This window comes from Drosophila eugracilis, unplaced genomic scaffold (assembly GCF_018153835.1).
Source record: "Drosophila eugracilis isolate 14026-0451.02 unplaced genomic scaffold, ASM1815383v1 contig_2152, whole genome shotgun sequence".
Taxonomy (NCBI): Eukaryota; Metazoa; Arthropoda; class Insecta; order Diptera; family Drosophilidae; genus Drosophila; species Drosophila eugracilis.
The window spans coordinates 324,418-347,873 of NW_024573036.1; the positions used below are offsets into that span (position 1 = coordinate 324,418).

Genomic DNA, 23,456 nt, shown 5'->3' on the forward strand with positions numbered 1-23,456 from the left:
TCCCAGATTTTAATGCAAACCAATTGGGAATCATAGCAATCAAATTTCGAGCTCTACGAGATATAACATTCCAAATTTGGACCATTATTTCCTGCGCTATGATAAAAAGAAGGGATTTTTCTTTCCCAAAATCAAGTAGGCGCCTTTTGACAGCAGGGAACCGTAATTTTTTGTTGTAACTTAGCCTAACTTTGTCAAAAGAAAACGCACGGCTAAAACAATGACTGTTTTATGTTGCTGACTACCGAAACTTAGGACCCCTATACTTCCTTTTTTTGTTTTGATTTTGTTAGTGCGAGTGCTGATCAAGCATTTAAACCTACCAGCTTTTGCCATTAGATTAACCTTACAAGTTGCAACCTAAAAAAAATACAAATGTTAGCAAAGCTGCTAATCAAGACCGTTCTGGCATCTTTCGCATTCCACTCTAATTGAGTTCTGGAGGTTGACCAGTTACAAGTTTATCCTTGGTCAGTTTTGTGTTTGTCTCCAATATCTTGTGGCTGATTCCCTTAAAGTCAAACAGCATTTTCGTTATCTACAACTTCCCAAGGACCACAAAACTTCATCTGTGCTCCCTAAGCAGGAAACATCCCACACGTATTTGCTGATTGCGAAACAAATATTGACAAGGCCGTAGAAGCTATTTGCCATTGCTAGCCTTTTTCTCAGTTTTCTCTTACGACCATTGTTGGCCAGCTAGCTGTTTTAAAGGATTAAATGGCTGATAAGGATGAAAAGGGGTTAACTTTATAACTTATATAATTTATTAACGTATATATATTGCTTATTAAGAATCAATCTCTTACATAAATTTCTTATATTTAAATAATGTTAAGTTCTTTTTTAGATAGAACACTAACCTACGTATATTTTTCGGCTGTTTTTGGCACCACTGTTCGAAATCCACAGAGATGTTTCTCTTATTTTTTCAGTCTGCCATATCATGTTCCATGTTGACGCACTAGCACAAAAGCTGAAATTATATTTAAAACTTCTCTTCCTCGCTTCCTGTCTTGCTCTGTGGCTATTTCACTTTTTTGTACTTTCTTGGCTTGTGGATGGCATGTTATTTACTTTTGTGGTCATTGTGCGCCAGCCTCTGAGGCTCCCAAAAGCCCCAAAGTTATAATTCTTTAAGTTTTTATCTTCCGCACATATATAGGCGAGAGGAGAGGGTCCTTTTGGCTCGCTGGCTGCTTAAGTGGGCGTATGCGCAATATAGTACAGCTATATGTACTAAACGGGGGCGCCACTTCAGCCATAATTTTTGCATATTAATGATTTATGACGTCTGGAGGAGAAGCGAGCGAATTAACAGCAACAAAAGCACCAACAACGGCCCTAAAGTTCCTGTCTATTTTCATTTAGAATTCGCTTAATTTTCATTCGCTGTCCTAATGAAAATGTCGGACAACGGACTGCGCGGAAAAGTGAAAATTTTGGCTCGACTCTTTGGGCCACTTTCAATTTTAATTAGGAGTTGAACCCAACTGAGCCTTTGACTTGGGTTATTTAAGGTCCTTCCATTCGGTTTGCTTTTCCTCGACTTCCTCGACTGGTTGCTTACTTTTAGGCGATTTATGGGCATACAACAAATTTGTTAAGCTAATGATGCCATTTTTCCTGCCCAAATTACCTGACCAGGCCCACGGGGCGGATGATCCAAGCACCCATACCGGCCAGAAATACACAAATAAAATCAGGCCCAAAGTCATGTGTGGTTTTTATATGGATAAATTGCCCGGAGATGCTGGGCACTGCTTTTGGAGCTAGTTCGCTTGGGAAAGGTGAAATATTACATTGAAATATATTGCTGTATAGCGAAATGTTCTATTTAAGCGTTTTATATATATAGAAAGAAGGTATATAATATTTCTTTAAAGAGGCTTATATATATTTTTTGAATCTTTACTATTTGATTTTTTCCTTAAATAAGTTAAATAAGTTTCTCTAGATTCCTAACTAGTTCTCTCTAGAAAACTTGATCTCCAACGTTTGTCCCGCAAGTTGTGCCAACTCAGCAGAAATATTTGCTGTGGCTTACCGACAAATAAGTACCTGCCATAAAAGACGAAGATACTTAACCTGAGCCGTTCTTTATCCACCATTTCCGGCAAATAGTGAACAAGCAGTGGTCGAGATGGCTAGTAAAGCTGCACGTGGATGGCAAAAGAGAGAGAAAGCTTGGTAGAATTTCCATTTAATTAGCGGCCATGTTTGTCAGGGCAAATCAGGGTGAATCAGGGCAGTAACACCATTGGCAGAAATGCAATGAAAGCAAACCAAAGTCTATTAAGCAGGCAAAGCCAAAATGGCAACTTAGCTCTCCGATTTAATGCCAATAAACCGCGTGAGGCATCGGTATAGGCATCGGCATCCGAGAGCCAGACAACCGGGCTCTTGCAACCGAGTCAACCAGCCAGAACAGAACCCGGCTGAAACCCCAGACCAAATGGGGGACTCCAAAACAATGCTCAACGAGGGGAAACGGAAGGGGGAGAGACAAAGGGCTGGAGGAAAAGAGTAATCTACCAACTGAATGTGCAACATGCCAATGCACATGATGTGTTTAATGGTTAAATTGTTGCTAATTCCATTAGCCGTTTGCTGACCTGCATCTAGCCCACCTCTTCGTGTGGGTACACATTGAAAAATCACTTCTAGATCCTTGACTTCCTTCTATAAAAAAGGTTTTCGTATGGTAAGTACAAGATTGATTTTTGAACATTGTTAAATTTACTATTAGTTCAAAAAATGGTTGAAAATATAAAACATTTTCCTTATTTATAACATAATATGAAAGTGAAGATAATCTTTATATATGAATCGTATTTCTCTATAATTTGTATCTTTTTCCCTCAGTGTCTCGTTATGTGTATAAGGATCTATTTGTGGTAGTGTGGGTGTCCGTGTTGGTGTGTTTGTTGTTGTGTTTGTGGCCAAAGTGTTGCAATGCCCCTAGCTCCATCGAACCAAGGAGAAGACCAGGCCAGAACCGAAAGGCGACCCGCTGGCAAATGGAACGTGCACAAATTAATGTTACGTTGACGCAATGTTGGCAAGGCTCGAGTACCGTGACCCCATGCCCCTTTCCCTTCTGCCCATACAGCCCACTAAACCGCCCGCCCATCTCAAATTTGGCACATTGTTTGCCAGGGAGTGCAGATTTGTCAAACGTGTTTCGGGGTGATGGTGGAGGAGATGTTTGAGTACCGGAGCTGATTGGAAATGCCATAGATTTTGGGCCACTCACAAAATGTCCAAGGGCAAAACTCCGAAGGGGATCCCCCAACATTTACGGCCGGAAGAAATTAGCCTGCTGAAATTTTCATTGCCTTTAAGAGCTTCTAGATAATGCATGGAGATATGGGAAGGGGTAAGTAGTTTTTAAAGTTAAAACTCTTTGAAAACTAAATATTTATCAAAAAATATTAAAGGAAATAAAATAAAATAGTTTAATTCCATAAATTCCATTTAAGGCAGCCCTTTTTGGACCTACCAAATCCCTTTCATGGATTTTAAATTTCAGCATCAAAGATTTTTGGCACCTAAGCCCCCGAAATTAAAAGCCACCTGGCCAAATGATTTAACCCACAAAAACCCCTAAAACGTGGGAGGCGCATTAAATTTGTTTAGTATGTGCACTAAAGTAAACGCGACAGGGCATCAAGCCGCACAAATGGTTATGGGAAAGCCGCCGTTGGGCTGGGGCATCCCTCTTTCGCTCCGCTCCGCCAGCTTCATTCAGTTAACGCGTCGCAGTGGCGTAGTTGGCACTTTTCTATTTATTTGCCCATTAACGCTCATTTGCGGTTATCAGGTAAATTGGATAAAAGCCAACGTAGCATGAAGCCTCTGACTCTGCCACAGCCTGTGCCTCCTACTGTGGAAAGTCCTGTTTTCCCAGACCACCTCCCTTTTTAGCTCTCTGGCACTGCTTATCTTAGAGTGTTGTTGCAACATGAAATGAAGGCTTTGGCTTGACTTTGCCTTTCGCCACACTGGGGATAAAAATTTTTAATGAGCTTACAAAATTCAGGTGAAAAAATGTTGGACTAAGCTTATAGATTAATCCAATTAAAAGGGAAACAGTATGGACAAGTATATATATAGGGTCCTCTTCATTGGTTAAGTTAAAATTAAAAAGGCATTAGGAATTAAAATGTATAATAAAAAAATAATTTTTAAAAAGATGAAGAGAGTTAAGTACATTATTTTTAATATCTTAAGTTTATTTGCAAGACTAATGGCAATTTCAAGTATAAAAATTATTGTATATTTTTAGCTACAACTTTTCTCTCAGTGCCGAAAGGAAATGAAAATCTTCTTTCAATTGCCCTCGGAATTCCTTATTTATTTCGTTTTCGAGTTAACTGCGCCAGTCATTAACTTTTTACGACTGTTTGATCCTGGTCTACCAATCTACACGCAAATATATCCCAACTCAAATTGAATCCAAATATTTGCGGTGACAGAAAGCAAGCCTTAATTTTGGCTTGCAATCCGCAATTTGTTTGGCCTAATATATAAAACGTTTTGTTGCCGACTTATGGGGGCCACATAAAATTTCATATTCCCTTTGTGGCAAATATTTTTCCCCTTCGACAGGCGGGAAAAGGAAAGCGAATTTAAATGCGCCATATTGCAAGCGCAAATGAAATTTTGTGGCTTGTTGCAAAACAAAAAGCTGCAAAAAATGATGTAAATAACAGCAAGGAAAAAATGGGCTGCATCACAATACTCATGCACACGCGGTGGCATTGTGGCTGGGGATCGGTGTTGTCCTCTGTCCTTCGTCCTTCGACGCCGTCCACTGCTTGTGGTCGCTCAATATGAAAGTGCATAGAGTAAAGGCTCAGCAATGCACTCAGAAAAAATCAAGTTAACCTTTACAATATCATTATTTTTAAATAAGGAGAACCAAAAACGATTTCCTAATCAATTATTAATAAAAAAAAAACCTAAAACAATCAAGTCTACACACATATTTTTTTTTTAAATTACCAAAATAAGTTTCATGGGATTTATAAAAATATAAAAAATTTTTATGATTTTTACATTTTTTCTGAATGATCTCCAACTCAAGCTGCATAGAAGTAAAAAGGGGAGTGTCAGTTGGTCTGCGGTCGGTTCGCGCTAAATTAAATTTCGCCGCGGTTGCCCCCAAAAGTCCATCCCACTTGCTCACCAGCACACACACTCGTATACAAATTACTATTGCGCCAAAATATAAAAAGCGAAAACCCAACAGCAATCCTTATACAAAAGCAACATCTGCCCTCTGCTCTTATGCAATATGGCCAAAAATATAAAACGAGAAAAGAACTACAGAAATAAACGTGTCCTCTTTACTTCTGCAATTTGGTATATTTCAGTTCGACATCGCCATTGAGGAAAATTCCTAAGCCAGTATCTGCGCCCATGGGCACCTTTTTCGTCTGTTCCACCTGATAATTAGAAAGAATGTGGAAGATGGCCATCTTAACAGTTAGTTGTCCCACACGCATTCCTAAAGTTAGTAAAGGATTTATTAGTAAATATATTATAATATTGTATAGTGTAGCCGAGTTGTTCGTTATAATTATTATGATATCTAGAACCTTAATTAAGGACTCACCCAAGCAGATTCGAGGACCATCACCAAAGGGAAGAAAGCATCCACGTTTGTTGAGCAAACTCGCCGCTCCATTCTCAAACCTCTCCGGCCGGAATCCACTGGCCTCCGGATATAAGTCTTCATCGTGGTGGTACTGATAGGCGGGAATCAACACCGTGATGCCCGGCTCTAGGTCTACCTTTTTTTCATTCCCCAAATCAATTTGGATGGGCTTGGTGCAGATCCGCATAAAGAAACCAATTGGGGTGGTCAGTCGCAGCGATTCTGGAAACATTTAGGTTTTATATATAGATTTGTAGACCCCCCCGTTACCTACCATTGAAACATTGATCCAGATAGGGCAGGGCATTGAGCTGCTCGTAGCTGATAGTGCCTTCGGTGGGCAAGACATCAAGTATTTCCGAGCGCAACTTTTCCTGCTCTTCACGGTTCTCGCTCAGCTGATAAGATATAGTGTTAATTATATGATTATTTGTGAAATATTGTGAAATTACCCACCGAATATAGCATGTGGTATAGAAGAGCTCCAGATGTTTCGTATCCATCCAAGTAAACGGTTAGGGCATGACCCACAGAGTCGTGGATGGAATTTCCCCTTTTCTGCAGTTGGATGAGATGGGATAGGTAGTCCTCCCGATCCTCTCCGAAATTTTCTTGCCGAAAATTCACCATATCCTCGGTCAATTTCAGGAAGAACTTATCTGATTCCTTAGTGAAAAATCGCATACCACACAACTTTCTCACAAAAGGTGCAACCAGACTTTTGTTAAACCGAATCATCGAACTAAAAGCATGGACGGTCCAATCCGAGGAGGTCTTCTGAAAGATTCCAATCTCACCAACCTTGCCGCTGAGTGAACCAGCATCGATGCTCCATATAAAGTCCCCCATCGTGGCTGCCGTAAATCGATAGGCTAGCTGCAAACTATTATTAGTTTTGCTAAAATTACTTACACGATAGGTACTTACATCCTTGGTTTCGATGATATCGCCCTTCTCCTTTATAGCTCTCTCTATATACTCGACCAGCTTCTGACCACTCTTTTCCCAAATGGTGAAGGCCTGTTTCAGCCGATTCGGTGTCAAGCCGCCGGCGCCTTCGGTGCGTCTTTGTTTCCACTTATCACCAGCACTGAAGAATGGTGACCTCTCCACATACTTGTCATCCGAATTGTGAGACACAAAACTGCTGGTTATGGTGTCGCGAAAATGGCTGAACTTGTCTACCAAAATTTCATGGGCCAGGACGGGATCCAAAATAAGAAGTTGCGGCTGACGCGTGATGAAAGTGCCTACCGCTCTGTGGTCATTCTTGTATTTACTATTGGAAGAAAGTATAATAAAATTGATCCCAATCGCTGATAACGACTCACTCATAGACATCCTGGACTTCAAGTATGAAACTGCGTGTTTTATTAAGCAGAAGGCCAGGATATGTGCCCAAAATGGACACCGGTTGAGCGGTGACTACTCCCCGTTTGTCCCAATATTTGTGGTACCGGGTTAGGTAGAAGTAAATCCCAACAAAGACCACATGAACGAAGGTCAGGCACAAACCCACTAATATCATCATGGCTACTGCTCAACAAATCGACCTGATTCCAACCAAGTTCACTTGAAAACTGCCAGCTTGTCTGCTTTGGTAAAGCTTTTAATCATAATTAAAGCTACCACACCTATTAAATCAACTTGATAGGTTTTTTTGAGCATGAATGACGATTTTGATAGCATTATCACCAGCAGTTTACTGATAAGAGTTTGTTGTATTTACAACCTAATCAAATCAATATCATATATTTGATTACAGGACTATATTTACTGGTATCAATTTCTATGCAAACAATGTTAGTAAAAATGTTTCCACCAAGAGGGATATTTTTTGATCATATTCTTGGAATTATAAAGTAATTGGGTAAAAAACAAGAATTGCTATAATGGTTAATAACGCCTATGCATGTATTAGCTTACTGATAATAATACAACACTATCTCAAAAATCGGCGATACTCCAAATCAACATTCCCCTGCAAAACGACTCCAAACCCAGCATCTCCCTTCGGAATCAAGCGCTCCCTTCCACGCACCACTTGAAATTCGCAGAGAATGTGAACTAGAGCTGATTTCAAGGTCAGCAAAGCCAATGGAACACCTAATAAAATGATCAATAGGAAAACATAAAAATAAATGCATAGAAAAAATATAGAAACTAACCCATGCAAATACGGGGACCATCGCTAAATGGAAGAAATATTCCCTTCCGCATTAATTCCTGGTAAGTAGCATTATCAAAACGCTCGGGCTTGAAAGCTTCGGGATCTGGGAAGTATTGCTTATCATGATGGAACTGATAATTGGGAATCATGATCGTCATGCCGGCTTCTACATGAAGCTGTTTAGATTCATTTAGCTGAATAACCGTGGGAGACGTACACACTTTCGTATACTGCGGTATTAAACTGCTAAGTCGGAGAGATTCTAAAAAATTTTGAATAAAAAAAAGATATCGAGAAATTCGAGTTGGTATATAAACAATTATAAACTAACCATACACCACTTGCTCCAAATAGGGTAAGGAAAACAGCTTGTCGAAGTCAAGACTCTTTTCGGATTCCGCACTGGAGAGGATTTCTGTACGCAGCTTCTGCTGGATGATGGGATTCTCCGCCAACTGAAAAAATATGGCTTAATTTTTTAACTTTAAGTTTGCAGAGTATTACCTACATAATATAAAGCATGGAGTAGAGCCGTGCCAGTGGTATCGTAACCATCGAGCATCACAGTCAGAGCATGACCCACCAGATCATCGTGAGTGGCCTGTTTTTGATCCCGAAGTTGGAGTAAATGCGAAAGATAATCCGTCCGAGTGGCATCACCACCTCCCTTTAATCTCATCTCAATGGACTCCTTCGTTAGGTTTGAGAAAAACTCGTCGGTTTCCTTTGGATAGAATCGGAATCGCAGCAACAGTCGACTACAGGGTGCCACAATGGAAGCCATGAATATGGAAAGCATATAGAAGGCATAACTGGTCCACTTGCTGGCCATCTGCTGCATCTGATTGGGTTGCTCCATGGGTCGAGTCAAGGTCCCTGCATCGATACCCCAGATAAAGTCGGCCATGACATGGGCTGTATAGCGAAAACAGAGCTACCAAGGAATATTAAAGTATTTTTGGTATTGAAAAAACAATTATAACTTACATCTCTGGTCTCTAGGATATTATTTTTCTGCATCACTTGCTTGGCCATATAGTCCGTCAACATTTTCCCACCCTGCTCCCAGATGTTATAGGCCTGCTTCAAGCGATTCCCTGAGATTCCTGCTTGGGCATCAGAGCGGAGACGCCTCCAGGATTGTCCGGATGCCCAGAATGGATTCAGGCGGGCGTATTTGTCCGATTTGGCATGTCTGATATACGAACTGGTAAGCGAGTCCTTGTAACAGCGGAAATTACCAACCAGAACTTCGTGTGCCAATTCCGGATCGAGAACCAGGATCTGCGGCTGACGGGTCACAAAAACCCCCACAGCTCGATGTTTTACCTTTGTATTTGCTGTGAAAATTTCACGAAAATAAATACGTTTATAAATCATTTTCAAAACCTACTCATAAATCTTTTGGACGTCGTGGACTAGATTGCTCTTCCGGGTTAGCAATCCTGGATATGTGCCCAGCAGGGTTAAAGGACGAGCTGTGACCAAGCCGCGCTTGCGCCAGTACTTGTGGTGCCAGGTGAGGTACAAATAGATGGGCAGCAGCAGCAAGTGCAGAAGTATCAGAGACAACGACACCAAGATATACATATTTCCACGCTCTGTGTTGTTACAGGCTCCCCTGGCTCTCGGCCAATACTGATCAAAATGTGAAAAGTCGAAGATGTGACTCTCAGGCTGCATAGCAGCCCGGAATCGGATAGACACTGGTATTTGTATACATTTATTTATAGATGTCTTATCAGCTAGACTACTGCATGATTGTATTTACATCAGCTTTCAGTTTTTGTACTTTTATTTCTTTGCATTTGTAACTAATAGCAAATATGAGGGGACAGCTGAAAAATCATCGTAATTTGCAACTGATAGCTAACAGTCACTAAAATGCAATCAATATTTATCTTTTGATATGGAACCATTAAGAACCATATACAAAGTCTACATATCAACAACATTAAAATGCTATATTTCGTAAACGGTTTCGTGGGATAAAGCTTAATCAGTATGAAGCAGTGGAATAATAAAGAACTGGACAAAGATCTCATCATGGCCCTCGCCCTGCATTACCATGTGCAGTTCCAATAGGCCAATGGAGTTCGTTTTTATGGCCACCTTGGTGGCAGACTGCATTGCCTTATTGGTAATTTTGATCTGTTGGCTTTTGTAGCGAGCAACCACTGTCTTTTTACAGTTGAACATCATCATCATAGGGCTGGTCTTGGCCACCTCGACGCTGAAAACAGCCTGCATGATTCCAACGGTGGTGATCTTAAAGTGCGGTCGTTGGGGCGATGTGACGAACTCGAATTCCTCTGCCGACTTTTCCAGTTCGTTGAACACCTTAGCAAGGTTCGGTCCGCGTACAAAAATAACATTTAGATCGGGATCCTTTAAGTTCATGTCATAGTCAATTGGCTCATCGCAGTCCATAGTTTTAAGTGCGCATTCGGTGCTCACATCGTCATCGTCATAGGGAAACAGGATGATCATCAGTGGATCGCCGTGACCCCTGTACATCATCCTCAGACTGCAATCGGCGGATCCAAAGAGGTTCAAGCACTCGGAGAGAACATTCATCTTCAGGCCGAAGCACTGGAACTCCTCTACGTGGAACTCTTTAAAGGCGCCTGGGGGCATGAACAAAGTGGCCTGAATGGACTTTCCTTGCTCTACCGTAATGCGCATTCCGTCTTCGGACACCTGAAGCATGCCGTACTACGAAGTATACAAAGGGTGTGTATAAGATTTGGTTAGAATATACAGCTTTACCCATTTCTTACATCATTAAAGCAGATAGACTTGATGGCCTGATTAAAGGTCTTTATGTGATCCACACGACCGACGAACTTATAGTCCCCGTAGGGCGATTGAGTCACATCAACCATTTCAATCCCGGAAAATTTCCCTCTGCAACTCCTTGATTTCCTCCCTTTTAAGAACCTGCTCTGACGTTTTTCTACCCTTAGGTTTAAGAAGTAGGTGAAATCGCAAAGCCAGGACGTGGTGACAGGTGAGAGATTCCCGGCTCTCCTCGCTCCAATCCTCTAATATGCCGGCTTGTCCACTAGGAAGGTCCTGGTAAAGGACTCCTCTGGGCAACTTCAGCACGTAGCACTGGAAAAACTCGCACTTGCAATAGTTGACCTTCGGGATAACCCGGAAATACTCCGTTCCTTTGGATATTTCCACAGCGTAAATATGTGGATTGTTTTTTAGGTAGAAATAAGTGAAGCTATGTTCATCCAATAGGTGTAGGGCTCGGGACACCAGTTCTCTTCCAAGTAAAGAAGATAAATCGCAAAAAAACTTCCCACGATCTTCTAAAATTTAATAAATAATGCACTTGTAACACTTTACTACATCAATTTAATATCCCAATTCACCTCTTGTCGCGCTGTTTGACTCTACTTGATTTTTATAGTTCTCAAAGATTTGATCAACTAATTGTTGCACAAAGCTGTTTGCGAGGTTTTCCAAGTCGAACTCCATTCAGAACATTTTTAATTCAAGTTTTCCCATTAAATCTAAGTAGTAAACAAGGCCGCCAAAATAAACCGGCAGAGCGTCATCAGCTGTTTTAAAACAACTCTGGCAACTCCTATTGCTATCGATATTTTAAAATATCGTTAGGTTTAAAAATTTTATAATTTTTGGCTTCAATTTTATTATTTTAATCAATTATATATTTAAGTTAAATACTTACAGCTTACAAACACGAAAACAGAGTTTTAAGTTCGTTCTAATTCAAATTGGAATTTTAGAATTTAAAAATAAAACAACAATTTTTCTTGGTTCGGATTGGTAAAATCATCTTCGAGATCTTCAAAAACATTCTGCACGTACATATGTTCAATGTAGTCTTAAGTTCTATATCTATGGATTTTTTTATAAATCTGTGAGCGTTGAAGCAGCCATTTCCGCCTTATTTGGTTTTAGTCTAATACATATTTAATTAACCACTAATAATAATACTACTAACATCTAAATCCTGTTTTCCTTTTCATGTTTGATGCCACTGCTGCGTCGCTTGACATTCTGGATCTTCATCATCTTGTTCTCATCGGCGCACTTGGTGGTGATGGCATTGCGTACCTCCTTTTCACTGGCATTGCACTTGTGCGTCACCGCAAAGATGATGTCCTGGATCTTCTGGGGATCGAGCATACGCTTAAGTGGCTTGTCCTGATCCTTAAAGGCGGGCGATGGTTTTCCTGTCATCGAATGGGTTGCTAAAGTTTCTCTGTCGAAGATGGATACCAGCAATTTCCGGGTGGCCAACGAGGAAACTGACCAATTTATGTTCTCGAAGACACTGGCTGGCACACATGTGTTATTTGGTCCAATGGAGACCATAACGTTGTCCATGTTTTGCTGCTGGTTCTTGCTGAGATCGGTGAGACTGCCATTGCGGATTTTAACTTGAGATTTGAGGGGCAGTTTGATGTTCTGTCGAGGGGCTTCTTCGGACAACTGAATCTCCTGCAACTTTCGGCGTTTAATGAACTGCAAAGGAGTCCCGGAGGATTCTTCATCTTCCCTCTTAATGCCGCTGCTTATTCTGTACTGCTGATGATGAGTCTGCTGCTGATTCTCCTCGCCAAGGCATATCTCCAGGCGATCCGAGTCGGCCGAGGTACTCAGGCTGTTTAAGCTCTCCGCTGCCAGGCGTATTTCAATGGCATCCGCATCATCGGGTGCTGAAATGATTTTGTAGTCCAGAATCTGGGGATTCTGAACGGGAGCACATATCACCGAACTTGGGGGAGTGAGGATCTGATGACTTTGAACAGTAGGAGGAGTTGGTGGTCCATTATCAGCCAGCAGGGACGATGCCTGCTGCATTCTGGCGGATGTGGCATGAATTTGGGAGAGCAAGTCCGTGTGCTGCTGCAGTTTGGCTTCCAAATAGCGAACCTTATCTCGTAGCGCCCTGTTTTCTGTCTCCACTTGGGGATCAGGCGTGGAGATGGTGCGTAGCAGCTCGAAATCTTCGCTAGAAGTCTGTGACCAGGCATTTAGGAACAACGGCCTGCTCCTTTGGAACTGGGAATCCTCGCGAGGACTGGCGTTGACTATACGCTGATATTGCTGCAATAGCGAACTTATAAACAAATTTGGTCAAGGATTTTTAGAGCTACTCACATTATCCATGTTGAATCCTCAGAGGATCTGCGTCAAATGAAAATTGGCGGCAGAATGCGAAAAGCGGTTGCATTCCAGGGGTGGTTTTCCACCGATTCCTTTGCTTCTTTTCCTTCCTCCAATTCCCCGGGAAGCAAAACAATGGTTTCCAATCACACCGACGCTACCTGCACGCACACATAGAGAACCGAAATGCATGCATGTGCAGGGAAAAGATCGCCTGTGTGCGAGAGCTGCTCTCACGCTCACTCTCTTTCTCTCTCTGGTTTTCAGGTAGGCGATATCCTGTTCGGTTCCAGGTTCCTTGTTCCAGGAGAGAGCACTAAACTATTTCCCAACTAGCCCAGCTGTCCTCTTTTACTTCCAACTTTTTGCATGGGTTTTGCGCGGGAACAAGAGTTGTTGCTGTATGACATTTTCAGGGTTGTCGACGTGTTCAAGGTTTTGGCAACATTGTAACTATCGCTTGGGACTCACGAGCTTTTGAATTATGCTTTGAATTTACTTACCCAAGATCATATAATTTCTGGTTTTAATATTAAACCTAATAAAATTTTATCCAAAAAACTTGCGATCAAGTCATACTATTATTTTGTGTTTCAAATAAGAAAGATATGTTTGACTTTATTAATTTATTTTAAATTTAAAATAATGTTTTTATGTCGTATATGGTTTTTGTTTTGTCAAGACGTCTTCTAACAAAAGAATGTAAAGGAATTCTTTCTTTAATTCTTGGAACCCAAAGACAACAGTTGAGTTTTGTATATAACCGGTTTTCAGAACTGCGACGGCTTTAATCCATTTGAATTTGAATGTGTTGGAAACCCTCCCAATACAAAAGATCCTTTTGGAATATAACGCATCGCTCAAATGCTCTCTAATCGGAAACACACCCTTAATTCTGATTTAGAAAGGAAAAATGTTCAAGGGTAAGTCTACTGGAATAGTGTCAGGTAGGTCGACTACTGTGATGCACTTTGTGGGTGCAGAAAAAATACATATATGGTACGTGCCCTTGAACTTAAATTATTTTAAATTATTTTTTTAGAAATGTAATAATACCAAACCTCTCACAATAATTGAACAAGATCAGGGTTTATATAATTATCAAAAGTAAATATTGAAGAAAAATGTTTTGCAATTTCTAATATACATATATGTATACAGAACATTTAATAAAAAAGGACATTCACATTTTTTAATTTTGTAATGAATAGTTTCAAAATTTTAGTATCGCATGTAAATTATCTCAATCTGGTGGCCTTGATGGCCGCCTTCAGGTAGGATGCCATCTGGCGCAAGGAATAGTTACCGTTAATCCGAGCCATAAAAACACGATTCTGAAATAGATTTACCCATCGAATATTCGCAAAATAAGCCAAGGAAACCCGACGCAGCTGCACTTTTTGTTAAAAATAAACCTTTTTCATTACCTGTTGCTAAAATCCGCGTAAAACAATGGCTGCCGGATTTCGTCCGTATGATCTGGGCTCTGGCTCTAACCTTACAAATAGCGAGGCTCCGGGACCTGGCATGTCAGTCGTTCTAAGAACGGAGCCGCAATACTTTCATCCTCAGACTGCAATCCTACCGAGCTTCCAGTATTCGCATCCGTATCACCACTATCTGAGTCAATTTGCACCGAACTTCGTTCCCTACTATTACCGCCTGCTTTCGCGACCAATAATGAAGCAGGAGGAGATGGACATCGAAAACTATATCAACTACGAGGTGGCCTCCCAACAGGCCATGCTACGACATAGGACTATGAAGCCGCTGGGTCAGTTGCAGATCCAAATGCCGCCTCCCTTAAAGACTAACCCTCCAGTAAAAGCCCCCGTAAAGCCAGTGCCAGTGCATCGAAGCTCTCCACCGAAACGTCGCATTATCAATGCTCAACTGGTCGCCATAGCCACCGCATCCGGGGGCATAAAAAATGTAGAACCAAGAGTTGAATCTCTACCTCCCCCGGATGAATCATTCAAACAACAAGTAGCTAAGGTTCAGAAAAGTCAGAATCACTACGAACAGCTCTTTGGAAGACTTACTTCTATGTTGAAGACCCTGAATCAACGATACGAGAACGATGCTGAAGATGTCCCCGCACCGCCTTCGAAAAGACCACGCCACATGTCCACTAGCTCCTCAGACTCGCATCTTCAAGATACAGCTTCCGAAAAGGACGAAAAAGACACTCTGACTCAGTATCCGCAGCGTGTGCAAAAAGAGGACGGTAGTGCAGTGTATGTTCTAGGGCCAAACGGCACTCAGATCACGGCTCATCAGTATGGAGAGGTCTTCTGGACCAACGCCCCAGTGGCCACTAGATGTCTGCTCTGCGTGGTCTTTAGCAGTGATGAGTTAGCCACTCACACTCTGACGGGAAAACCCTCACCTGCTTTTTACGGTCGGGAAAGACCCCCGAAACTTCAGTTGGATCAGCGTAAAGTGGACGACATTGTAGTATGTGTGAGGAATAAAACCGGAGGCAAGGAGAGGATGATCCGGGCCACCATAACCACTAAGTGCGCAGATACAGCAAAGAAATATAAACGACGGGCCAAGAAGGCTCAAAAGGTGGCTATTAAAGAGGAATATTAGGATGGGTAACGATTGGCTAGATATAATCCAGCTTTTTTTTAAAACTAACAACTTCCCAACGACGCACCAAAAAGGCGCAGAAAGCCATTGTAAATATTAATTGTATTCCCTGCTGAAAGTAACTGTATGACTTGTATTATAATCTAGCTGTGATTAAATAAACAAAAAGACAAAAGAATCTCTTAGTTTGGGGTATAATAAGATAAAGGATGACTATTTGGAGATGAAGAAAATTACATAAGTTGTCTCAAATCGTTCTTCGCGTGTCAAGTCAACGAAAATGGATTTATTAACACATTTAAGTATTCTTTTCAATCGCAGCCATATGCACTTGAATTTTAAAAATAATAATTAGCTATTCTATTTCTTCGCCTTGGGATCCCAGGCCTCAACCTTGTTGGGTGTTGTGGTGTAGGGGTAGTAAGCCTCTGAAAAGTAATAGACGAATGAGATGGGGAGATGAGCTACAATACAAAATTACCCTTGGTGCCGGAAAGATTCTCGCTGTGGTCCGCGATCCACTTGTGTTTAGGGCGGCATCCATCGCGAATGGGAGGCAGGTCGGTCTTTAAAAATAATTATAATTGACATTAAACATCACATATGACCTAATAAATAAATCATCTCTCTACCTTATAGTGCATCCAGCCGTACCATTCGGCGGGAATCATGGATCCATCGTAGTCCATGTTGACATGTGGTGCAAACTCGATCCAGCGATTACGCCCATAGAAGTAGTAAGGGTTCTCGAAGTATTTGTTGCCGTACTTGTCGATTCCCACAAGGGTTCCGATCTTCAGTTCATCGTTCCTGCAAAATATTAAATTGTTTTCAGGATTGGAGCAATCTTATATAAGATCGAGACTCACCTATATAGCTTCAGGTACGCTTGCTTCAGACCTCCGGCTTCCCGGACGATCTGGAACAGCTTGGTGAGCCGGTTAATGCCCAAAAACTTTGCCATGCTGCCAGGAAAATCCAAAAAGTTATTAAATGTAAATAATTTCGATTTTCTTGAACTCACTTGAAACAAAAACAAAGTCAAATTGAAGTGTGGCTGCAGATATAAAAATACCGAACGGATACTAAAAATCTGAAATAATACCAGACCGTATACAATGAGATACTTCCAATTATATCACAAAGTAACTTTCGAATCAGTAACGGTAACGTTAAAGTCTAGGTAAATTGGAACTGGCAAATTCACATTTCATTATATTATTATAATAGTAAACGAATTTCTTATTTAATTAATGTGTTTTAGTATATCTGTAAATACACTGCAGTTAGTATGTTTCATATTTTGGCCACACTGCCAGACATCTGTTTGCCGGAATCGGCTTTGTGATTCATATTTTTGGGAAGAAAAGAGTTAGGAAACGAGCGAAAACATGGCTAAAAACACGTCCAGCAACGCGTTCCGCAAGATTGATGTGGACCAGTACAATGAGGACAACTTTCGGGAGGACGACGGAGTAGATAGCGCTGCGGTAGGGCCGGATGAGAGTGAGATTACAACGCTGCTGACGCAGGGGAAATCCGTGGAGGCGCTTCTGAGTGCCCTACAAAATGCTCCACTGCGTTGCAAAAACCAGAATGTGAAGGTGAGTACTTCGTTTTATTTACAATAACCCGCTAACGCTGCTAATCCCTGCGGGAATTCACAGGACCACGCCCTGAATATTACGCTGCGGGTGCTACTGTCCATCAAGTCGACGCAAATGGACCAGGCCATCGATACCGTGGACCAGAACGACCTCATCGACGTGCTGATGAAGTACATATACAGAGGCTTTGAAATCCCCTCCGGAGGGGTCCAGTGGGCACCTGCTGCAGTGGCACGAGAAGGCCTTTGCCAAAGGAGGAGTAGGATGCATTGTTAGGGTCTTGTCCGACACAAATCGCGCCTAGATGGAATTCCGTTAACCAAAGGCGGTCATAGAGTCATCATCTTAACTGTTCCCTGTTTCAAATACAGATTCACAAGCACCGTGGAGCATTTAATCAACGCAGGAATGGAGCACTGGAGCACTACATCCACGTCTTTGGGATATGCCACGCCCCAGCTGAACCCCTCTTCTGTTTCTTTGCCGCAATACAAATGATGTTTTCCAAATTAGATTTAAACTGGTATCCAAGTATTAAAGTTTTTATTACGAAAGGTGAGTGGCAGTGATTTCAATCAATTGGGATTCACTTGAATTTCAACAAAACAACGGATTTTAATATTATTTGGTAACGGGAACAAAAAGGTTTAAATGCATATCAAAACTATGCTTTGAAGCACCCCAACTCAAAACCTAAAAATTGAGACACATTTTCAAATAGTTAATCCAACGAATCTATTTTACCTATTGACAAATATATTGGCTTATCTTATCGAATTTCAAGCTATATTGCTACATGATGACGTTACCGTTTAAAATTTTATCATTCTTCAAGCTATTGCAAATGCCATACAAAACACATTGACTTTGTTTGAATCAACCTTTTCTGCTTTATTTGACTATTCAATGTGAAATAAGTGCTTTTGGTAACCTAATCGAACGATTCACGGCTTCTAAAACTTCTTATAAATTTATAAAGCGGCGAGGCTCGATGATAGACAAATGCCAGGCGAGTCGAAATGCAGGAGTACGCTAAAATGAAAGGCCCAGAACTGAGGGGTCGCATGCAATTTGATGATATTTCAGTGCTCGGTAGGGGAAACATTTAACAAAGAAGGATTCGTTCTTTTCAAACGCGTCTTCAATAAATAGTTTTTATGTTGCTTATATGTGGGGATTATTAAGTCGAAACGGGTTGCTCCAATCGGTACCCAGCCTACCACATGTGGGTCTCCCGTATTTCGCTGATGATGTGATTTGCCCGCGTCAATGCCTGAAATAGGATTTTTTTAATAACATTCCCAAACTATCTAGTCACTTGAAGAGCTCACCTTTAACATATCGGCTGCCTCTTTTCGGCGAACTGCAATGTGATCGGATTCATTCAGCAGAGTTTCCGCTCTATCCGATTTATAAAGATGGGTAACCAGTTCGCTCTGCAAGTTATCCTTAACGTAGTTAACCAAAAAATGCATAATGGCCTTTGGTACCGAGTCTTGTATGGATTTGCGCACAATGTAAAAATACGATTTGATCAGGCGTTCTGGAAAATGTAAGACAAAAGTTAGTTCATTCAAATTTTTATTTATATTTAAAACCTACCAATGACATCACAATCCTTTTGCTCCTTGTCAGTCAGGCGACGTGGATTGTGGTTAGCCGGCACATCGGGCAGCAAATTTACTGGCTTCACCGGGCTGACAATGTTATTGTGCACCGGCGTATTGCTGGCCGAGTTTTCAATGCTATCCGGACGCGTTGGTGCCGGAGGTAAAATGTTTGACAGCCAAGTGCTTGCCATCGAAGGCGTCGAGTTTTCACCAACGTGGTTCTAACAGCAAATACAAAATAGGTTAAATAGTATTCATATACGGAAATAATGTCTGCTGGCACCTGCTCATGCGCTTCACTATATGGCGGCTGTTGGTTGTTCTGCTGCTGCTGTTGCTGCTGTGAGGCTGCAGAGTGGGCCGAAACCTGTGGCGACATGTGGTTGCGGGGTGTGTTGGCCCGTCGCTGTCCCAGATTCATCTGTGAGTATGGGTCGCTGTCGGTTTTCAGCAGACTGGGCACCAGGGCGGCATCCTTGTGGAAATCGGGATGTTTGGTGTTGATGTAGGCCAGCTCGATGGCTACAATGTTCTCTACCATCACGTTGGTGTGCGGCAGTCTTCGACGTAATAGCTGAGTAACAACATCCACAATCTTTTCGTGGAGTTTGGGGAAGCTGTGGGAACAATAAGGTTTAATAGGCTTAATTTGTAATCGTTAGCCGACCTACCGCAACATCTCCTGTTGTACTTCGTTGCCGCAGTGCTGAACAATCCTCTGCATCTCCTCGTGAATGAGTTCCACGCAACGCAGAGAGGGTTCCTCTAGTCGGCGGATCTGTCGCTTTACCAGTAACTCGAATGAAACCTCCGGAACAAACAGAGCCGGACGTGGACCCGTCGCATTGCGAATAGCTGTAAGTATATCCATTTTGCTCAGTCCCGCCAGCGGGTGAATGGAATCCAAGGTGCGACCAAAGGTTTCGTGGAAAATGTAGCAAATCCGTGCACCTCCGCAGAGCTCCGTTGTCTCGATGTTACGGGCCGTACCCTCAATAGTGGAGCAGTAGGCACTGGCGAACTTTGTAATAATCTGGAGCAAAGTCTGGCTCTTGTCCGAAACATCCTCGCCGTAGGAGTTTAGCAGCGATTGGAATTGCGTGGCCATGATATTGACGCGGGTCTATAAAAACGGGAAAAGCAGGAATTAATCAGACTCTGTTATTTATGGTTATAATCTTATTAAGAGCTATCATAGAAAATATACTGATCGTTTATAACAGATTTCTACATCCAAGCCCAACGTCATGACAAGTTTCATAGGATATATACATTTTTTATAAACTAATTTGTATCATTACTTAAGAAAAAAAAACTATAAATTGTTTTCGTTAAACATTTCTGAAAAATTTAGTAATTTGAAGTTTAAAACTGGAATAGCAAGATTCTTTAAAACAGGTTATATTCTAGACTCACCTTAAGATCAGGTAGGCAGTCGCGGATGTGGTGCATCAGGAGCCGGTTGAGGGTCTTGGCCAAGTACGGCGTACCATTTCGGGTGGCCAGAGTGGGGTACTTCCTCTGTAAAAAAGCTGCCTCGTCCTTCATCTGCTCATCGATGTGCTTTTGGTCCATGATGTCCTTTTGAGAGCGATTCATCACGCCGATGATGCCCAGCTTGACGGGAATAACGCGGCCGCACAAAATGTCGATGGCATCAGTGCCGGCGTCCATGAGATCCAGCTTGGTGACCACGGCTAGGGTCCGCCTGCCATCAGGATCCACGTCCTTGGCTAGTTTCAGCGCCTCACTTGTGGCCATATCCGTATTGGCGGCCGTCACAGCCAAAATTATGGAGTTAGGGTTCTCAATGTACTTGAGCACTAAGTCTTTTATCTGAGCCTCAATGTCCTCTGGCTGATCGCCCACCGGAACCTTTGTGATGCCGGGTAGATCCACCAGCGTAAGGTTAACCACGTGGGTGGAGAATATTTTCAGGTTGATGGGCTCCGGGCAGATGCCTTTGTTGCTGCCCGCTGCACGCTCAGTTTCATTCTCGATCTCCTTCCGAATATCGTCAAAGTCCGTGAAGCACTTCTTAGAGTGCAGAAAGCGGCCCCACTCCTCCGCATTGGAGGTGCCTAGAGAGATTGTAGATTATAATTCTGTTTTTTTTTGTTGGGTATTACAACTCACCGTTTTCCGCCGAGCGATTCTCGCGATCATCGAGAGGGCTGTAAATCAGCTGTAGGACCAATGGGCGACGGGTCACAATTCCAGTTCCTCGGGGGAGAAAGGATCGTCCTACCACGCTCTCAATCACAGAACTCTTGCCGGAGCTCTACAAAAAAAGAGGTGTGAAGAAAGCGTAATAATTGGAGTTACAAAGCGACTGATAAACGTCGATGACCTGATAAGAAGAACTCGCAATGCCTTTGAAACAAGGAAACACTTGGAAACCCACAGATTAGCTATTGTTATCTAGCAACAGTCAGAATTCTATGAATTAAACTTTCTACATTTAGAATTTGCGAGTTAAAAAGAGCTCCAATGATAACTTAATTCAATATAAATCAGCTTTTTACTAATAGACTAATAACAAATAAAAGGTATTTGTGGTTTATGCTGATTGGGATAGAAGTAGTATGTAGGATAGCATACAATATAGTTGATTTAAGTTCTAGAGGCTCTCCTGTACTTGGTATCAATGACATGTGAGAGAGTTTAGTCATACTGAATTAATTTCGGAGCGCGAATCAAAGTGCAATGAAAGCTGCGATCGAAACATACAAACAAAACTATTTCAGATATACATGTGTTTGTTTGCAGTGTGTTTGTGATGGAATGTGTCACATCGGCAGCTGTTTTTTCTTTTGTATAATACAGCAACGTATTGATTTTCCATGGGAGCGGCAAACATTGCCAAAAATTATTATATAAACAAAAGGCATGAGCTGAATACAGTAAAGTCTCTTATAATTTTATATTAACTAAAAACATAACTAAAATGCCGGCAAACGCATTTAGTTATATAATTTTGCGGGGTACTTGAAAATCGCAAGAGTTATGGATTAAGATATGTGCGTAACATTCCGGTTTTTTTGGGGCTCTCCTTTTTCGGGAGTGAGCAATTTTTTTTTTGGGTGCCGAGGGTTTTTAGCATTTTGCTTACCTGACTGCCGAGAACAACAATTTGGGGCAGTTGTATCGAGTCGGACCCCACAGTGTTGAAGACATCTTGCAGTTTGTTTATGACCGGAATTAGGGCCTCCATTGTGTTTGGGGATGTGTGCTGGGTTCCTCAGATCGCGTTCCACTCGGTAGGCGATTATTCCGCGCACATTAAGGCCTTTCTTTTTGAGTTTTTCTGGTTGACGCGAGTACCTAAAATATTTTTGCAATATGCCAGTGTTGCACAGCGAATTTTTACTGATATGGCGAGGCTGCCACATTGGCGGAATACGATGGATAGTGATTGCTCTAAAAACATTTAAATCGGCCATCGCTAGTTTTAGGGTTCGGTGGGTTGCTACCTTGTCCTTGGGCAAAAATAAAAATATGAAAAAAATGAAAATATGTATATAGTTTTTGTTTAAAAGATTTTTATGCACTCTAATTTGAATTGTTAGCTGTTTGTTTATGTATTTAGTACTTCATTTTTGTGTTGTGCTTATTTTAGATTTAATGTTGCCACTTCACTTAGTTGTGAGCTTTTGCTGCCCGCCAAAGTTTGTATTTAAAAATGGTTACCAACGGATTTTTTCAGCTCGAGCTTTTTAACATTTAGAAATTTTAGTTATATAAACTAACGAGTTATTGAATAACACCTTCAATTTTTACCAAACACTGAATAACTACAAATATATCTCAAAATTGACTATTTCTGCTTCTTTCCTTTTTTGTATTGATAGAAATTTATAAAAATATAAGCTTAAATCCATATACCAAATATGTTTTGGGCAACTTAATGAAATGTGCCAAATAACTATACCCACAAACCCCAAAATGTGTGCTTACCACAATGCAATGTCGACGGCATTCAAATTTATTCGTATATAGATAAGTAATTTGAAAAAAAACTGAACAGACCGAATCGTAAAATACCCTTTCATAAGAAAGATATGTCTACAAATTCTAAAGTAACGCAACTTTTACTTATATAAAAATATGCATTTTTTATGTAAATAATAATCTATTTTATTAGTTATACTAAGTTATATAAAATGCCCTAACCCTGAAAGGGTAATAAAAACCTAAAAGTTGTAGCAGCAGCCAAGTGGTCAGGCCACGTGCCCAAACAAAAAGAGTAGAAAAAGGGACAATCTGGGTCCTTGCCTCAAGTGCTCAAGATTTGCATGTGGCTGGGTGGGGCATGTATGGGGAATCCCTTTGGTTGCTATAAGAATGAGATGGTGTGTGTAGCACCCACCCACCAAGGGGGCTGCCAGGCTATTTCTCAGCCACATTCGATTGCCTGGCATGCATTGTGGGCAAAAATGCCGGGCTCATCTGTCGTTTTTATCGGTTTATTTCAATGTTCGAGGATGCTTGTCGCCCGGTACACTAAGCATTCAAAATTCTATAGTGTCCCAAATGGACCAGAATATTGGACATATGCATGGACTCCACTCCCCCTCCCAGTTTTGCATCATCTGTCCTATTTGATAACAATTCGTATTGTTGCCTGCCAGCTCGTCTTGGCTTCCTTTGAATTCAAAATGACA

The 23,456-nt window shown here is 41.5% G+C and overlaps 9 protein-coding genes across 9 annotated transcripts; 2 read left to right on the top strand and 7 right to left on the bottom strand.

Annotated features, from left to right (window-relative positions):
* Window positions 1–5,329: 5,329 nt before the first annotated feature.
* LOC108111112 (probable cytochrome P450 309a1) lies at window positions 5,330–7,337 on the bottom strand. Its single transcript, XM_017220460.2, has 6 exons — window positions 6,994–7,337; window positions 6,590–6,941; window positions 6,119–6,538; window positions 5,937–6,060; window positions 5,621–5,884; window positions 5,330–5,512 (listed from the first exon to the last, which is right to left on the bottom strand). The coding sequence occupies exons 1-6, from the start codon at window positions 7,191–7,193 to the stop codon at window positions 5,352–5,354; spliced, it is 1,521 nt and encodes a 506-aa protein (XP_017075949.2). The 5' UTR covers window positions 7,194–7,337; the 3' UTR covers window positions 5,330–5,351.
* A 215-nt stretch (window positions 7,338–7,552) lies between these two features.
* On the bottom strand, window positions 7,553–9,589 carry LOC108111110 (probable cytochrome P450 309a2). Its single transcript, XM_017220459.2, is given in 7 exon segments — window positions 7,553–7,768; window positions 7,831–8,094; window positions 8,164–8,287; window positions 8,341–8,766; window positions 8,820–9,158; window positions 9,160–9,172; window positions 9,226–9,589. Coding segments are annotated over 7 exon segments (1,620 nt in total). The 5' UTR covers window positions 9,516–9,589; the 3' UTR covers window positions 7,553–7,604.
* On the bottom strand, window positions 9,499–10,717 carry LOC108111113 (cell cycle checkpoint protein RAD1). Its single transcript, XM_017220461.2, has 2 exons — window positions 10,613–10,717; window positions 9,499–10,547 (listed from the first exon to the last, which is right to left on the bottom strand). The coding sequence occupies exons 1-2, from the start codon at window positions 10,715–10,717 to the stop codon at window positions 9,828–9,830; spliced, it is 825 nt and encodes a 274-aa protein (XP_017075950.2). The 3' UTR covers window positions 9,499–9,827.
* Window position 10,718: 1 nt separating this feature from the next.
* LOC108111114 lies at window positions 10,719–11,387 on the bottom strand. Its single transcript, XM_017220462.2, has 2 exons — window positions 11,216–11,387; window positions 10,719–11,152 (listed from the first exon to the last, which is right to left on the bottom strand). The coding sequence occupies exons 1-2, from the start codon at window positions 11,319–11,321 to the stop codon at window positions 10,719–10,721; spliced, it is 540 nt and encodes a 179-aa protein (XP_017075951.2). The 5' UTR covers window positions 11,322–11,387.
* A 100-nt stretch (window positions 11,388–11,487) lies between these two features.
* On the bottom strand, window positions 11,488–13,369 carry LOC108110473 (protein insensitive). The gene is made up of 2 exons (XM_017219541.2): window positions 12,975–13,369; window positions 11,488–12,920 (listed from the first exon to the last, which is right to left on the bottom strand). The coding sequence occupies exons 1-2, from the start codon at window positions 12,981–12,983 to the stop codon at window positions 11,814–11,816; spliced, it is 1,116 nt and encodes a 371-aa protein (XP_017075030.1). The 5' UTR covers window positions 12,984–13,369; the 3' UTR covers window positions 11,488–11,813.
* An 870-nt stretch (window positions 13,370–14,239) lies between these two features.
* Window positions 14,240–15,753, top strand: LOC108110846 (early boundary activity protein 2). The gene has a single exon (XM_017220090.2). The coding sequence runs from the start codon at window positions 14,433–14,435 to the stop codon at window positions 15,573–15,575; it is 1,143 nt and encodes a 380-aa protein (XP_017075579.2). The 5' UTR covers window positions 14,240–14,432; the 3' UTR covers window positions 15,576–15,753.
* A 64-nt stretch (window positions 15,754–15,817) lies between these two features.
* LOC108110848 (probable NADH dehydrogenase [ubiquinone] 1 alpha subcomplex subunit 12) lies at window positions 15,818–16,698 on the bottom strand. The gene is made up of 5 exons (XM_017220092.2): window positions 16,600–16,698; window positions 16,445–16,540; window positions 16,208–16,385; window positions 16,057–16,141; window positions 15,818–16,003 (listed from the first exon to the last, which is right to left on the bottom strand). The coding sequence occupies exons 2-5, from the start codon at window positions 16,537–16,539 to the stop codon at window positions 15,936–15,938; spliced, it is 426 nt and encodes a 141-aa protein (XP_017075581.1). The 5' UTR covers window position 16,540; window positions 16,600–16,698; the 3' UTR covers window positions 15,818–15,935.
* Window positions 16,699–16,872: 174 nt separating this feature from the next.
* On the top strand, window positions 16,873–17,741 carry LOC108110847 (actin-related protein 2/3 complex subunit 5-A). The gene is given in 3 exon segments (XM_017220091.2): window positions 16,873–17,179; window positions 17,243–17,383; window positions 17,385–17,741. Coding segments are annotated over 3 exon segments (456 nt in total). The 5' UTR covers window positions 16,873–16,966; the 3' UTR covers window positions 17,487–17,741.
* Window positions 17,742–18,048: 307 nt separating this feature from the next.
* LOC108110845 (dynamin-1-like protein) lies at window positions 18,049–22,143 on the bottom strand. Its single transcript, XM_017220089.2, has 8 exons — window positions 21,905–22,143; window positions 20,929–21,073; window positions 20,209–20,873; window positions 19,464–19,915; window positions 19,076–19,409; window positions 18,785–19,013; window positions 18,514–18,725; window positions 18,049–18,455 (listed from the first exon to the last, which is right to left on the bottom strand). Exons 1-8 carry the CDS (start codon window positions 22,004–22,006, stop codon window positions 18,399–18,401), a joined length of 2,196 nt encoding a protein of 731 aa, XP_017075578.1. The 5' UTR covers window positions 22,007–22,143; the 3' UTR covers window positions 18,049–18,398.
* Between the last annotated feature and the right edge of the window lie 1,313 nt (window positions 22,144–23,456).

What these genes read in the sequence shown, in the direction of transcription:
- LOC108111112 (XM_017220460.2), bottom strand. Translation starts at nt 7,193, where the DNA reads ATGATGATATTAGTGGGTTTGTGCCTGACCTTCGTTCATGTGGTCTTT. An exon ending in TATACCACATGCTATATTCG is followed by an intron (nt 6,061 to 6,118) that starts GTGGGTAATTTC and finishes ATATCTTATCAG; the next exon opens with CTGAGCGAGAACCGTGAAGA. An exon ending in TGGTCCTCGAATCTGCTTGG is followed by an intron (nt 5,513 to 5,620) that starts GTGAGTCCTTAA and finishes TACTAACTTTAG; the next exon opens with GAATGCGTGTGGGACAACTA.
- LOC108111113 (XM_017220461.2), bottom strand. Translation starts at nt 10,717, where the DNA reads ATGGTTGATGTGACTCAATCGCCCTACGGGGACTATAAGTTCGTCGGT. An exon ending in AGTCTATCTGCTTTAATGAT is followed by an intron (nt 10,548 to 10,612) that starts GTAAGAAATGGG and finishes TATACTTCGTAG; the next exon opens with TACGGCATGCTTCAGGTGTC.
- LOC108111114 (XM_017220462.2), bottom strand. Translation starts at nt 11,321, where the DNA reads ATGGAGTTCGACTTGGAAAACCTCGCAAACAGCTTTGTGCAACAATTA. An exon ending in GTCAAACAGCGCGACAAGAG is followed by an intron (nt 11,153 to 11,215) that starts GTGAATTGGGAT and finishes ATTAAATTTTAG; the next exon opens with AAGATCGTGGGAAGTTTTTT.
- LOC108110846 (XM_017220090.2), top strand. Translation starts at nt 14,433, where the DNA reads ATGGCTGCCGGATTTCGTCCGTATGATCTGGGCTCTGGCTCTAACCTT.
- LOC108110848 (XM_017220092.2), bottom strand. Translation starts at nt 16,539, where the DNA reads ATGGCAAAGTTTTTGGGCATTAACCGGCTCACCAAGCTGTTCCAGATC. An exon ending in GCGTACCTGAAGCTATATAG is followed by an intron (nt 16,386 to 16,444) that starts GTGAGTCTCGAT and finishes AATATTTTGCAG; the next exon opens with GAACGATGAACTGAAGATCG. An exon ending in ACGGCTGGATGCACTATAAG is followed by an intron (nt 16,142 to 16,207) that starts GTAGAGAGATGA and finishes TTATTTTTAAAG; the next exon opens with ACCGACCTGCCTCCCATTCG.
- LOC108110845 (XM_017220089.2), bottom strand. Translation starts at nt 22,006, where the DNA reads ATGGAGGCCCTAATTCCGGTCATAAACAAACTGCAAGATGTCTTCAAC. An exon ending in ACTGCCTACCTGATCTTAAG is followed by an intron (nt 19,916 to 20,208) that starts GTGAGTCTAGAA and finishes CCGTTTTTATAG; the next exon opens with ACCCGCGTCAATATCATGGC. An exon ending in AGGCAGCCGATATGTTAAAG is followed by an intron (nt 18,456 to 18,513) that starts GTGAGCTCTTCA and finishes ATCCTATTTCAG; the next exon opens with GCATTGACGCGGGCAAATCA.